At 39.4% G+C, this 15,895-nt stretch overlaps 1 protein-coding gene across 15 annotated transcripts in view; it reads left to right on the forward strand.

The window, feature by feature from the left end:
* Nucleotides 1-15,895, forward strand: part of BCAS3 (BCAS3 microtubule associated cell migration factor) — a 298,450-nt gene that overhangs the window by 43,782 nt on the left and 238,773 nt on the right. For all 15 annotated transcript variants that reach the window (XM_085557228.1, XM_077787569.2, XM_085557225.1 and 12 more), the window contains exons 10-12: nucleotides 2,118-2,194; nucleotides 3,872-3,955; nucleotides 9,229-9,399. In XM_085557228.1, the coding sequence (XP_085413354.1) occupies nucleotides 2,118-2,194; nucleotides 3,872-3,955; nucleotides 9,229-9,399 (332 nt within the window). The remainder of the gene's footprint in view (nucleotides 1-2,117; nucleotides 2,195-3,871; nucleotides 3,956-9,228; nucleotides 9,400-15,895) is intronic.

A 15,895-nucleotide genomic window follows, 5' to 3' on the forward strand; every position in this document is an offset into this window, starting at 1 on the left:
TGAATTGCTGAGACTCCTTTAATTTTCTCCTGCAGGGATGTTACAGATTTGGGAAACACAAGTCACTGGTTCTAAAGTCACTGTAGAGATTTACGTGACAGGGGTTATCATCTGGCAACTTTTAGTGCTGTATTTTATACATAAAAGGGAAGGTAAAAGAAAGGTTTGGGGGACCTGAATTCCTTTTCTGACCCAGATAAGAGCTGCCGAGGCAGAAGTCGGCATTAAAACCTCACAGCTCCTGATCTATAATGTCATCGGAAGAACACGTTTGTATTTACAACCCAGGGCTGTATTTACAACCTTTTTTTTTTTGCTTGCTTTGTTCCTTAAGAGGCTCTTGCTGCCCACATTTTATGCACTCCTGGAATGCAATAACAATTGTGGCATCGTCTCTTCAGAATTCGTTTTCCTTCCTGAGATCAGGCCGGCGATAAGGACTCACAAAACCCTCCCTGGGCTCTGCCTGAGATGGGTTTAACTGGATGAATTCGTTCTCTCCTTCCCTTGCTTTCTGACCTTTCAAACAGCTCGCTGTGCTCTTTGGAATTCTGCAGCACCCTCAGTGCTCTGCTCTGGAAAATGAAATCCAGGCTTGTTTATCTCAGCAGGGCTTATGCAGGTCCAAACCCACATCCAGAGTGTTGTCGAATGTCCATTTAACCTTCCAGAAGGGTGCTGACACCTCCCACGCCCCTTCTCAGGCTTTGCAGGTGTGGGAAATAAAACCTCTCCCCTTCTGGAAGCTCTGCTGTGCTCAGGGAATGTTCTGGATTCTTCTGGAGCCTGCAGGAGCAGGGCTGGGCATTTGCGGAGCTCGGGTTCTTTTCCTTGCCGTGGGTGCAGAGCAGTGTCAGAATCTCATATGAGAGATCCAGAAAATAGAAAGCTTCTCTGGCACTGCCTGGCTTTGTTTTTTTTTGTGTGTGTGTTTTTTTTTTTGTTTTTTTTTTTTTAAAGGATTTTAAGCAATACACTGAATAAAAGTTGTGATGTATGTGTTCTGAAATGCAGTTTGCCTGCGCTCCTTCAGCCCGGGATACAGGAGCAGCTGCCCAGGGCTCCTTTAAATCAGACACACATGTCTGTAAGGTCTTCAGTATTTTGTTTCTTGGCCAATCAGTGAGAGGATTTAAATTACTAAATTGACTAAATTAGCCTAAGAACTGATGAAAAGTGAGATTAACCATTTGCTTGATAGCCTCCTCCTTCCCCCTGTTCTTTCCTCCTTATTTTTTCATGTACAAATGCTTATTTCTAAAGAAAAACTATTTGTAGAAATACAAATTATTTGTTTTATTTACAAAAATTTTATTTTTTTTAGAACATTTTATAAAAATACATATTTTAGAAACCTTATGTATGGCCATTTAATGTGATTCATTTTAAGCCTTTCCATGTTTTCATTCCCATCTATTTTGTCTAACAGGTATTTTCATGTTTTAATCCTCAGGAATAATTCTCTTTTCTATGCTCATTTTTATCGCGGTGCATCAATCTATTTTTAATGATAATATAAAGGTAATGGAAAGCAGGTGAACAGTGGAACCACTGCCACAATTTTAAAGGAATTACGAATTTTCCCACTGTGTGAAGTAAGGTTTGTGCAAAAGTATATGGAGAGGCTGAGGCTTGTATATAGAATTGTTAAAATCAAAAGCATTTTGAAAGGCTGAGGGTTTGTATATAGAATTACTAAAAATGAAACCAAGAGCACAATACATCCTTTCATACAGTAAAAATATAGAAGAGGTTGAAGTGAGTGAACTGTTCTCCAACAGAAAGGTGTCAGTCAAATAAAAGTAATTAAAATGTGAAGATACAAAACCAGTCGAGTCAAACATCAATACTCCCTCACCCCAGAATGTCATCTTTGTATCAAAATGGCTTTAAAAATGCAAACATAAGGAGAAATTAATATTTACACATAATTAAATGTTCAAAATAGCTCATCTAACCACAGCCTTATCTCTAGAAGCAAAAATGCAAGCATTTACTGAGTGATATTAGCAACTGAAAAGCTTTTGTTTAGACTTTTTGTTTTCTTGGCAATAAGTAAAATTCTTTGGAAGAAGTCATGAAGATATTTCTTAATGTTGCCTTTTCAAACTTTGCAGGCTGCTATCCTTGTCCAGGGCCAAACATGAATCCCATTGCTCTTGGAAGCCGTTGGCTTGCTTATGCAGAAAATAAGGTAAGGAGGAGTTTGATATCAAAAAATACTTGAAGATTCTGTATATATAGGGGGGAAAAAGAAAATAAAAGATCTTAGGAAAAAGGTATGTGCAAAGGAAAGTCTGTAAGAGGAGTTGCATTAAAATGACAGTCCTAAGTATTTTAATATATTAGATCTTCACTCTGCACATTTGTTTTGATCTCAATTTAAGGAACTTTGAGGGCAGAGAAGACAGCCATCAACATGTGTTTTCAGTGAGGTAACTCAATAATCAACCCATTTTGTGCTTTAAAAGTTTAAAGCATTTAATTACAGACACTTCTGAAAGTAGACAAAAAAAACACTTCCTAAATTCTGTTTGGGGAAACTGAGTCTGGACAGAGCCCTGGTTTGTCTGAGCCAGCACAGCAATGCACTTTGTGGCTTAGAAAATAGCATTAAATTGGCCACTTTTGAACATCTTTGAAAAAGTTAAGCTCCAAGAAAAAAAAAGAAATTTTAGACTTTTTTTCTTCTTTCTAGAGACAAAGAAAATAGATTCCCAGGCAAAGAAATGATCATTGCTTTTACCCAGAGAAGTGGTTGTGTATTTAAAGCTTGCAGTGAAGCCTAAATTCGGCTCCTAATGCCTTATTTTTATTTCAAAGCAGATGTTTTTTCTCCCTTCCACCTGTGACTGGAGAAGCTGTTTCTAGATCTGAGCCAGAAATTATCAGAGGCAAATTTTAGAAATCTATTTGCTGTTACACCTCTTGCAGCACAGCTGATTTCTTCCCAAATTCAGGCCTGCCTTTCCTTTAGTGCCACACCTTGCTGATGCTGGAAAGCTTAACCCTGCTCAGCACGGGATTTAAAAAAGTATTGCTGCCAAAATATCAGCAAAAGAATTGTATCACAAAGGGAATTTAAATTACTTGTGTGTTCCCAGGTAAATTCACTGTAGGCTTTCCCTAGTTTAGGTATTTTTATTTAGATATTTAAATATAAGCAGGACAGAAAAGCCTTTAGAAAAAAATACATTTTACAGTAATTTTTAATTTTCTTTAGCTCAAAAAGTTAAACAGGCAACATGTTCTGTGTGCAAGCAAAAAATATCTATATTTTTTTCTAATTTTGCAGAGAAGCACAGATTCTATTGTTACTTAGGGTTCAAAGGCAAAACCTACTTTTGTAGGGTGATGGCAGGTACAAGAGTCTTGTTTTGATTTATTGATTTTGAAGGAAGGCAATAAAAAGCAAACCCCATGTAAATTCCTTTAATCTATTAAATGCAAAATTTCAAACAACTCTTTTCCTTTGTCATTTCTTTGCTTGCTCACCATAAAAAGGAGGGGAAAGCCACACTCGGATTCTTAGAATGGCTGATAGTTAATGTTACATTCACAGGGCTAAAGCTTTTGATTATATTTATTTAAATTTATTTGTGGTATTACTGCCAGACCAAAAATCCCACCATTTCAAAGTTTATGAATTCTTAGTGAGTACTCATCTGGTAATTGAAAACTGGAGCGGAGGACGCGACAGTCTGGGTGGCACCCAGAAGATTATAAAAAGGGGTTAAGTGTCTCAGCAGGGCTTTTTGCTATTTGTAGGAAAAAACACACCACTGTACATGATAAATAAGAGCTCTGGTAATGGGTTATGGGTTTGTGTAGTTTAATAGTAGTGACTTGGTTGCTGTCTTTCTTCTTGTAGCTGATCCGATGCCATCAGTCCCGTGGTGGAGCCTGTGGAGACAACATTCAGTCTTACACTGCCACAGTCATTAGTGCTGCCAAAGTGAGTCCATCATCTGCCCTGGGAGAGCTGCTCGTGGAACATAATTATGAGGTTTCCCTGCTGAATTGGGCTGTGTGTCATCACCCCCTCCCTCCCAGAGAGGAGAGCACACTCAGAGCCCTGCAGGCAGCAGCCCCGTGCCTGCCCTCCCTATCCTGCAAAGCTCTGACTAACTCTAGCTTTCCACAAACTATTTCTGTTTCTGAACTGATTTTTTAAAATTTCATTTATTACAAACAGCTATTTACATTAGAGGGAAGTGACAGTGGGATGGATTTGTATAATGGCTGTTCATAGTGGCGCAAGTTTATATGATTAGAAATCAACATTGTGAATTATTAGTCTTTTAGCATCATGAAAAGTGACTTTACAAGTGCCTGGTGCTTTTTGGACTCCATCACAACCCCATTATACGTTTTGCTCTCTCTGAAGGGTGACAGCACAGTACTGGAGCTAATTAATTACCTTCTTTGAAGGTTAGAGCTTATTAATGACTGTTTACATATAGGTTCCATTGCCTCGTTTTCGTACTTCAGATGATGTTATAAAATCCCTCTGCTTTCAGAGAAATGTCTGGGGTTTTGTACTATCAAAAGAAGCCCATGGCTTGGAAAAATCTTAAACAAGACCCAGCACAACTTTTGTTTCACTGTCTCCCTCCCAGCTCCTTTCCTTGTGCAGCAATTTCTTTTTCTCACACACACACACACAGAGTTTTGGCACCGTGGGGTGAACTTGGTGCTGATTACAAGCTTCCCTTGTAACCACCAGCCTTTTCATTTCTGATATGTGCAACAAAACAAACCTAATAATAGGAATGAAATGACAGCATGGGACAGAAGGCTCAGTGGCACCGAGGAAAACAACAGTTAGGAGAAGCCACAAAGAGAGACACGGGGCAGGCCAGCTCATGTGAAAACAAAACAGAAAAACAAACATAGTCCATCACAATCACAGTGTGGCTGGAGAAGGAGAAAAATCACAGCTTTTTGCATTGTTGAGGGGAGCTGGAATTGCTCCTCTCCTGAAGTGATTTGCTCGATCTCTGTACTTTCACCAGTAGCACAGTTAAAGAGGTGTGGGGGGAAATCCCCCCAAATTCCTTCAATCCCAGCATTGTGAACATCTATTTTATAGCACAGATAAGTTTGAAAAACGGAGTGGCTTAGTGTGATCAGCCACAGTTTGGATCAGATGTGGCAAAATCCTGCAAACAGATCACTGTAGCTGATGGCCTTCCCTGCTGAGTAGTACTAGCAAGGGATCATAATCCAGAAATTCTGCTGGTAAGCTGAATTTATCACACTGAAGTAGTTCTATTGCATCATGTGAGTAGATACTGAAGATAAAATGTGTTTATAATCATAGGAAAGAAAAGATTGTTAGCCTCTGTACAGAGATAAACTCCCAGTGAGAGTTAGGAAAAGGGATAATCCCCAGGGCACGGGCTCTTGCTGCTCTGTATTTGCACAGCACATTGCTCATGCTCCTGCCTGTTGGATGTTACTGTAATAGACAAGATTAATACTAATATAGTTTTAAATATTTGCATGATTTGGCTCTTGAGGAGTGTCTCAGCCTTAGTGTATTAATTTGTTATCCATGAGCGCACCACAGTGAATCTGCAATGTTTAATTTATTAGTGATTTCATTGAGTCTTGGCTTGCTGTCTAGCAGGTTTTCATCTCTGATAACTGCAGGGCTGACTTTCTTGCTGGCAAATAGATGCTGCATATATCTGTTGATCTTTGTCCATCTCATTGCCTCACCATCAACTTCACTCCTTCCTTATTTAAGTAATTTATGAACCTTTATTTATGCTGTTGTGTCCTATCAGCTGCAGGGGTTTGTAATTCCTTTGCTTTGATTAGTGCAGGAGCAGCTTTTTGGGAAGTGCATGTCCTTTCCTTTTCCCTGCACTGCTGCTTTTTGGTTCAGAAGTGGTTCCATTAAAGTTCTTGTTTTGCCAGGTTACCTTGGGTTACAGCCTTTTCTCTATTTGGCTTCCAATTTTCTACTGAGGTGAAGAACCTTCATATAAAAGAGAAGGAAAGCTGAGAGCTTTCAGCAGGGTCACTTTGGAGAATTGCCTCTCAGAACCTCTCAGAAGGTCTTGGTGGCAGCACAGAATATTTTCTGTAATTGTTTTCCCTTTGCTGACCCAGGCCTGGTGGGGCCTGGGGTTTGTCCTCTGTGGGGGCTGCTGCTCTTGCTGCAGCAAATAAATTTCCTCCTTAATCAAATAACTTGGGAGTTATCTGGGAAGGTTCCTGTTCACCAAAATCACTGAGGTCAAAGTTGTGATCGTGTCGGTGGCTTTCTGAGTGTTCATGTTCTAAAAGCTTCTGTAGTTTCTGTCATTTGACCAAGCAGAAAATTTCAGGAAGCAGAAGATGTGTCAAGATTCACATTTGGATTAACGATGAGTGCAGATAAAAATGGATGTGTTTGGAAAAAGGGAAGTAACATTCCTTAGAGGTGTTGAAGAATGCACTCAGTGCATGCAGACAGGAAAGTCCCTTCCGTGGGATAAAGATTCTTTTCAGTCCAGTTGAACAAACAGAGTGACATGGACACAGAATTTCTTTCAGAATAAACCTTATTATCCCTTTGTTCAAACTGAGTGTGAGGCTCAACCTCAGTGTGTTGACACCCAAGGCAGATCTTTTTGATGTCTCTTTCTTCTTTCTATAGATTTTTTTATTTGCAATCAAATAGATCATATAAAACGTATTTGTTATGAGAAACAGGAACAATATATTTATTGTGTTGCCACTAAAAGGATCCAATGCCTTTCTTGGAACAAAGCATCCTAACAGGCATTGAATGGTGCATTTTAATTCTTTTCATCTAATTAAAGTTGTACTTACTTTTCAGTTAAATGAGGTATGAGGGCATACATCTATTTTAATTAAATATATGTATGTCTTTATAGTCAAATAAATGCGAACAGTCATATTTTGAAGAAGATAGGGTACACATGAGCATATAAATAATTTGTGTTTCTGCACACTGAGGATCATCGGTTACAAAAGAAACTGGGTAAAGTATTTTAATCTTTTTTATCAGCAGACTTCACTGGCGGGTTCCCATCAGTGACAAAGGGACTGGGACAGTGCAAACTTGAACCCATTTCACTTAAAATGTATTTGCTCTGTCACATGTCTCGCATCAAATTATAAACCAAGTCCTTCTCACCTCATAACTCCTTTGCTTGAGTCCTTCTCCATATCTTTTAATCCTGTACTGGTAAAGTGATTTAGCAAAGGCTGCATCTGTTTTCTCTTGTTACCTGATAACTTCTTAATGAGGACTAACAGCTTATGTGAGAGCAAGGTCATTAGCCCTAATGGATGGAGAGGACAGCTGATATGGCATGGGAAAGGTTAAAGAAGTTTTTGCAAATATACACAACAGCACAGGGCAGTAAGTGCTGTAATGGTTCTGCACTGATATTTCTGAGCTAATGGCCTTGGCCACATCTCTGCACACCTCTCCCTGCTGCAGGCCCACACTGGCCATTTTCTGCTGGAGAGCTGTCAATTTATGGTTGGTACTTTGCCATCCCATTGCTCTCATTATAAATATTAAAGATCTTTTCTAAAACAGGTCAGTTACAGTTTTTAGCCTTCTCCCTTGCCCAGGTATTTTGCCATGTAGCATTTACTGCTTTCTCCTCCCTGCTTTATAAACCAAGAACAGAGAATTTTCTAGGATTTCAGCTATTGGCCAAAAAACTGCCGTGTCAGTTTTTGCCAGGAGAGCTGGAATGCATCCCCGTGATGGCACCGGGGCTATTTTAGGTTTATTCCTCAGCTGTCAATATCTGCTTTATGTTACCTCTCCCAGCCTCCTGAGTTCACCACTCTTAAAACCCGTTTTATTCTCCTCTGCCGTAGCCGGGTATAAAAAGAAATAACAAGAAACAAATGGCAGGATATTACTAAAGACTTTAAACCCCCAAAGCCATTGCTGTGCTAAAGGCCTGGCTCGATTTTAAGTGGAAGTATCTCCATTAGCATTAATGGGGTGAGTCCATCAGCAGAGGCATCTCAGAGGTTAATCAGCCTTCCTGGCTGGCCATGGCCATCGATACCGTGTGGCGCCTGCTGCTGTTGGCCCTTCAGAGGCTTTCCTGACAACACACTAACAGACTTTGTGTAAGTCATTTCCCATGAATTATTAAAACAAACGTTTGGCTGCTAATTGATGAACACTAATGTGTTTTCTAATCACTGCAGTTTGAGATTTTAGCACTAAACAAAGCAGTTGCAATTGATTTGTGGCTGATTCTTGGTTTCAGCTTGGGATCTGGACATTTTTTTCCTTTTCAATTTAGCAGGCAGCTTAGCTTGTCTTTTTAGTTAAGAATTGGCTTGTTACAGTGTCATTCCATTCTGATCTCTTTTGCTATTTCTTATTTATATTGCATAATAAATCTGTTCAATTCTTTACAGGCAAATAAGGCTCAGTCCTTGGTTCAAGGAGAAAATGTTTAAAGTTGTAGTTGGGCTTGTTTTTCTTTCAGTCTACATCTCTCCTACTGTGTCTACTCTGCCTCTTTCTCCAAATAAAATAAAACTAAATAAAAATAATCTTCAGCATCTTTAGCTGCTAAAAGCTGGTGCAGTGAATGTGTTTTCAAACTCATGTCTGGGAAACACAGACAGACTGGAAAGTCCCATTCCTTGTGCTGGGATGTGCTTGGGAGTTCCAGGACCTCGAGGGTGGCGTTTTTGATTTTCCTGGATTTGAGTCTCATATTTATTTTTAATGCTTAATTACTGAGTAAAAAATGAGTGTGTCAGATGTAGCAAAAGACAAATTCTTAGTCTTTTGCACTGTGCAGAAGACAAAACTCTGTCAGCTTTAGGGGCTGTTTGTATTTTTGTGTGAGCAGTACCCTCCTCACACCCATTGTGGCCTCATCTTTGATCCTTCTGACTATGGACTATGGGAGTAACTAAAATCAAAGTTAAAAAAAAAACCAGCACTGGAATACTTAAAATACAAGCACATTAAATTATTTGAACATTAAAATACTTATTTTTTCAGTAATACTTTGGCATAATTGACTTCCAAAAGAAAGGTGAACTCTTCCATTTGCTAGGACGCCAAATTTTTTCAAGCTGTTTTACTGCAGCTTTCTGCAGCTGATACACCACTCCTAAAAAAATCCACTTCCAGAAAGAATCCGAGCTGAACCCACAGCACAGCCCTAAACATCATTTGAGGGGTTTGAATTTTTTTTTTTTTTTTCCCTTTTTTTGCAGACAATAAAGACTGGGCTGACAATGGTGGGGAAGGTGGTGACACAGCTGACGGGGACGCTGCCCTCGGGAGCCACCGAGGAGGAAATCCTGGCTCACAGCAACCTCCGCAGGAGTCCCCTGGTGCCTGGCATTGTCACCATCATCGACACCGAGACAGTGGCAGAGGGACAGGTAACAGTGTGCACACAGCCAGAGCCTGCACGGCCACCACAACCCCGGGGAAATCCTTTCTGTGCTGATGGGAGTGAAAAACAAACCAGCTTTGCAGCAGGGCGGGAATTTTACAGACCCACAGAGCTGGGATAAAATCCTGCTTGGGACTGAAATGCAGCCAAAATATATATTGTCCTCGCAGCATATTTATGTGACACTTTGACAAGATCAAGTGTGAAGTGTCACATTTTGTCTCCCCAACACTTGTTCCTAATTGACATTGATGCTGATCAGTCAAAGTGGAGATGGAGTCTGATGATTTTTATTAATACAGAACGTGGCTGGAATGTGGGGTTGTTTGGGAATGGGGGAATTGTTGAATTCCAGGTTAAAAAAAAAAAAAATGATGGTACAAGTTGGCTATGAAGTGTAAAAGTTAGAATTTTATGTTAATCCCAAATGCAGTGGAGCACGATGCTGTTTTTTTCAGGCATTTGCACTGTTTTATATTAACAGAGTAAATTTACTGTATACAAGAATTCACAGTGCAGTGCATCAGGAAAAATAATTTGTTGCAAACTCCACACCGTTATCGGACAGTTTTAAAATTGCTGGATTTTCCCGTCTTTATGACAGGAAAGATATCCATGTCTTTTTTTGTTTGATTCTACCACTCATTTAATTTTAAAGTGGCTGGTCCTGGATTCAGTGTTTATGCAGAACTCCCACACACTTCATTATTCTGTAACTAGTGTGTGAGATTTTTTTTTCTCATGGTCACATTTATGGAATTTAAAGCAAAAAAAAGCTTTAATTTTTTCTTGTTTTCACCTATCTTTATGATGCTCATTGCAAGTAAGTTGGTGAGTTATTAAGGAGCACATCAGAAGTAAAATATATAGCTAAGTATATTTTTTTTCTTTGACAGGAAAATAAAATATTTTACTTGAAAAAAAAAATCAAAACAAAGAAAAACTTAATTATGGTTTTTTTCCTGAGAATTAATTTTGGAAGTATTTAGCCAAGCAATATTGCATTGAAAGAGAATTGTTCATAAAACAGTATAGATATTTTCTACCAAAATTGAAATAAAAGAAAGAAGATATTGGGAAAAAAATTAAGATCTTAGAGTCAGGTTTTAAAATAATTCTGTTGGCAGCTGGGATTTGTTTTTGTTCCCATGAAAAAAAAAAATTTCTTGGCTCTTCATATAAAATAAGGAAAGAAAAAAAAGACAAATTTGACTTCATAAATTTCTGATGAAGCTGTTTAATGTGGTCATTATTTCTGCTGGTTGCTGTCTTTGCTTTGATTCTTCTGCATAGGCCTAGGGGGGAAAAAATGATAGATCTTAGGTTTTTAAGGCTTGTTATATATGATTTAGAGGTTTTATGAACTTGTCCTCTGACCCTAACAATAGTAGGGAGCTATCAAAGCCTAAAGGGCACTCCAGGAGAGGAGCTGTAAAAATGATAACGTTTGTCTTGTCCAAACCCTGCTGCTCTAACATAAATAAGCCATCAGCTCTAGGAAAATAAGTTTTGTCTTGACCCTCTAGGAATCTGGATATCATAATTGCTTGTATTGCATTCATATTTTTGTGATCTGAAGCTTTTAAATGCTGTTAAATTATGTAATTTATTTCCAGTGCTGTTACTTGCTTTCAGAATTATATTTGTTTCCAGAAAAAAAGAAAATAACCTTTTTTGTACGTTGTTAGATTTTTATGGTGCAGGAGATTTTTTAAACAATTTTTTCTTACTGAAATGTTAAAAAATGCACTTTGTATGTGGTTATTCCACACTGCCAGTACAGAACCTTCTCCTGTGAGGGGTGTCCTGGGTGCTCCCAGTCCCTCTGAGTCTTTTCCTGTGCCTCCAGCTCTGTTTGCAGTGGAAATGTGAATTTTTGTGCAATGTGAGCTGGTGGATGCTGGTTTTGGCAGGGATGTGATGCTGTGTGCTGGCAGGAGAATTCCTGGCAGGAATGCCAGTGTGGATGGCACTTGTTTGTGCTGGCTGGCTGACCCTGGCTGGGTTTGGGGCAGGATTCAGGGAAGGGTTTTAGCACCTCTGACCTCTCAGTGAGGTGAGATTGTCACAGAGCTGCAGCAGGGAGCTGATCCCAGCTGCGAGCTCCTCATGCCCAGAATCTCTGAGTTTGTTTTACTCTCCTGTGGAAAATCAGTTTGCTGGGAGTGGTGACTGAGCTCCATCCTCACTGGTGGGGCAGGCTGGTGATGCCAAGTCCTGTAAAACAGCCCTCTCTGTTGTAGGGTCACTGTTTCACTGGTTTTTCTAAAGTTACTGGTTTATAGAATCACAGATTCACAGACTCACTATGTTTGGAAAAGACCTACAGGATCATCAAGTGCAGCCTTTGACTGAATCCTGCCATTCCCATGCAACCAAATTGCCAAATTTGCTTTTTTTAATCCTCCCAGGGATGGGGACTGCACTTTCCTGTGGGGGAGCTCCTCTTCCAGTTCTGAACCACTCTCAGTGAAAGGATTTTTCCTTGTTTGTTCACCCCAGTTTTCAGATTTTTGAAGAGTTCTGAGTGGAATCAACAAACCCTGCTGGGATGAGATGCCAGGATTGGGATGTTCATGGCTGTGCCCATCAGGCTCTTCCTCCTCTCACTGAGAAAACCTGAATTTAAAATTCCAACCAAGTGTTTCCTGGGCTAAATGAACACTTGGAAAGCCTTGAATCCCATTCAGCTGGGGTTGGTGTATGCTCACATAGGTTCCAGCCTTGTCACAGCTGAGGGCAGTTTCAGAAACAGGGAGGAATTATTTTCCTATCATCAGTGCCCTCCTAATGTAAAATAAATACCTCACCTCCTTCAGATCAATAAAGATTTTTATCACCTGCACAGCCTAAGAATTTGGGTGTCGCAGTGAAAGATATATTTTCCAAGTAATAAAATAAGCCTGTAAGATAAGATACAGGAAAAAAAAAAAAATCTGTTTTAAAGAGGAAGAAAATGGAACACAACAATAAATCCAAGGCAGGCAAATACATCAGTTGGATGAGAAATAAGAACTTTTTCTGAGTGGGGAAGCTTTTTTTTTTACATAAATGTGACTGAAGTTTTTCAAATTAATGATACAAGTACTTTTTCAGTTATTTCAGGCATAGCACACAGGTTCTTAAGATGGACTGAGCTGCTCTGTGCATGTGTACAAATACAACAGTTTCTGTGCCAGGAGAAAGATGAAGGGACATGTTTTGGACACAAACCAGGAGGACTAACTATATTTTTCACAATTTTTTTATAATTTCTCCTATTTCAAAGGCATTAAATATGAGAGGGAGCTCGATGTGTGTCATTTACTGACCTGTGCTGCCATGGCAGAGGGTGAAATGCAAACTCACCACTGAAAAATCCACAACTAAAGACCAAAGAACTCTTCTAATGTAATCTTGTAGGATAAAATCTGCAGGGGAAATTATTTTTAATAAACCTTATGAATGTAGATATTGTAGTAAACTCTCATCCCCAGCAGTTGTTTATGTGATAGCTCCTACTTTCAGAATTGGTGCTACTTTAAGAAAATTTGAATTATGAGGTAATTAAGTAAATGCAGAGGAATGCAGAATTATTGACATTGGCTGTCAGGAGATATTTGTAAAAGGAATAAAAATAATTATTGAGATGCCCAAGTAACTTTGTGGTAAACCAAAATATGTTAACAAGGTTGTGTGCTTGTTTAAACTTCCTTCTAATGAAGTGTTAGCAAACTTTTCAGTTAGATGGAAGGACTATTTATTTGAATCCCTTAATTAGTTGAAATGGATAAACCTAAAGCTGTACAGATGTCCTCTTTTTCAGTAATTGGAATTAAATGTGTAAGACTTTATTGGCTTGGGTTTGAAAGAAAAATTATTTTCTTTCGACCTTTGTTTCTGTATTCTTAATTAATTCATCCACTGGGCCACCCACGTGCAGGCTGCAATAATGACCTTGCTCAAAAGTCACCAGTTTTGGGGCAGAATGTGAATCTGTTCAACATCTAACAGTTGGTTGACAGATAAAGATGTGGCCAGTTGAAAATCCAAAACTCCATGCTGGGTGTGTTCTCCAGGGCTGTGACTGATGAAATCTCACTGTGCAGCTCATCCACAGCTCAGCAATATTGGAAGGAATATTTTCAAAACAGCTCAGCAAAAGAAGATAATATGTTGATCTATTTATGGTTTAAAATGTGATCAGGACTTTTTTTTTTTTTCCCTGTTCCCTATTAACTTTTTATTGCATTAAAGAGGAATTTTCGGGGAAAAAAAGCAGCTGCAGTTTCCAAAGTTCGTTTTCATTTGATGAGGAGGTCATATTGAACCAAATCAAGATACTTATCAGGAGCAGGAATTGTTGTGAAATTTTGGTCTGAAGCAAAAAGAAGCTCAGAGAGTGAAGCATATTCAATAATAAAACTTTAACTACAGACATAATTCCACTGGTCATTAACACCAAGGCTTTTATTTTAGGAGCAGCTTTGGCAAAGGCTGATGTGATGTCCTGATGCTCAGATATTTGGCCTCAATTTTCTTCACTTTTTATATCTCCATGTATTACAGAAGAATTCTTTTTATATATAAATATAAAAAGAGCAACAGGATTCCCTCAGAGCATAATACTGTCTGCCTCACTTTTATTAAAGGAGATCTGGTTTTTGTCAAGAAGACATTTTTGTCTCAGATAAATGGTTCAGGCTGAGCGTGAGGCTGGTTTGAGTTTATGCTGGATTCTATTAAAAGGAGTGCAGTAGTTAATGCCACAGATCTATCACTTTTAGCCCCTTTCCACTGAAGTTTGACCTTGGCTGTAACTTGGGGGAGGCTCTTTGTGACTCAAACTCCAGCTCTTTAAAGCATTTGGGTTCTCAAGTGTACAGCAAATATTTGTTATACAATATTCATATTTATAATTATTGCCAAACCTATTTGTTTTTATGATGATGGGATTACTCTTTTCTTAATTGTATTAAGAGTAGGACCTGCCTGATTAGATTTGGGTCCGTTTTTATTTGTGTTACTTTCATGTTTTATTTAAAAACATGTCTCCACTGGGATAAGTGGTGTAATTTGCCTTTAAAGATTAAAATAATTAAAGTCATAATTACGAGTGGCTTCTGTTCAGCAGTACTGAAAATACCACAGAGGAAGGAAAATATGGCATAGGAGAAAAAAGCTGTGGCTGCAGTTATCCCTGCCCTGGCAGCAAACACTGCTGGCTGCCCTCGGTGCTTTGTCTCTTTTTTTTAGGGTGAGATAAAGATGATTTGGTGAATCTTTGATAAACTTCAGCATTCTGCTGTAATGGAGCTGGTTTGGCTGCACATCCAGCCACAGGCTCTTTGGCTGGGCAGGTTTGGGGAAAATCCTCTTGCAGCTGATGGTAAAATATTTTTGGGCATCAGGAGCAGCTGAGGGCTCGTTCACAAGGAGCCTTGGTAGAAAAATTTCAGTTTTGCTCTCTCGTTGGGAGCTCTGCAGGGAGCTCAGTGACTCTGTGATCTCCAGAGCAATGCTGATTTCTGAGCCCTTCTCAATGAGAGACTTTGGAAGGTTTTTTAGCAGAGTGGTTAGAGGCCACTACCTTGGAGAAGGAAGCCTGTTGGGGAGGAAAAAAATTGCAGCCTGGGGATTCCTGTGGGCTCTGCAGGCTCTGGGAGGAGAACGAGCTGCTTCCCTCGAGCTCTCTGACAGCCCCTGCATGTGTTATTAGGGAAATTGTCCCTCTGTTTTGATTTCCAGGAAAAATTCCCAACTCTGCTGTTTTCAGGGGCACGGAATCCTCAGCTGGCCGGAGGAGCTGGGGGTGCTGGTTTGATGTTGCTGAAGCACCGGGTGTTGTATCAGCATCGTTGTGATTTCCTGAAGTTCTGTAAAAAAGGAAAATCATGCTGGGATTTAAAGCTGTGCAAGCTCTGAACTGGGATGGGAACCAGGCTTTGGTTTGGTGGCATCTTGGTGAGGGACATTTGGTTCATGATGGAGTTAAGTCCAATTCCTTGGATTTTTTTTTTCTTCCTTTGTAGTGTTGGAATTGTAAAAAGTGATATTTGTTATCCACAAGTGCAGTGCAGAAAAGCAGGGGGACGACCTGACAAATCCTAAAGATTTCAATAGATTGGTGATTCAAAAAAACCCACTTTTCTCTGTTCCTAAAGGATTTATTTTTTCATGCTGATTTTAAAAAGAGGAAGGATATTTTTGTGTCTTTCCATGCACAAGAGTTTTTTCCACGTGTTCCCAAAGCCAGTTCTGTCTCTTCTGACACAGACAGTGACACACATCAGCTGCTGAGGAAGGAGCCCTGAGTGTCACATTCCCCACTGCCCAAGATTTCCAAATTTTCGAGTGATGAAGGTGCTTTTGTGGTGGGTTTTCTTGGCTTTAATTTTGCTTTACTTGGTTAATACAATGGGATGAACATGAATTTGAATTTGCAAAGGTCAGTTTGCTGTACCAGAAAATCAGTGAAAGGGGGAGATCTTTAAAGACTCCTT

The sequence above is a fragment of the Lonchura striata genome, chromosome 19 (genome assembly GCF_050655825.1).
Source record: "Lonchura striata isolate lonStrDom1 chromosome 19, ASM5065582v1, whole genome shotgun sequence".
Taxonomy (NCBI): Eukaryota; Metazoa; Chordata; class Aves; order Passeriformes; family Estrildidae; genus Lonchura; species Lonchura striata.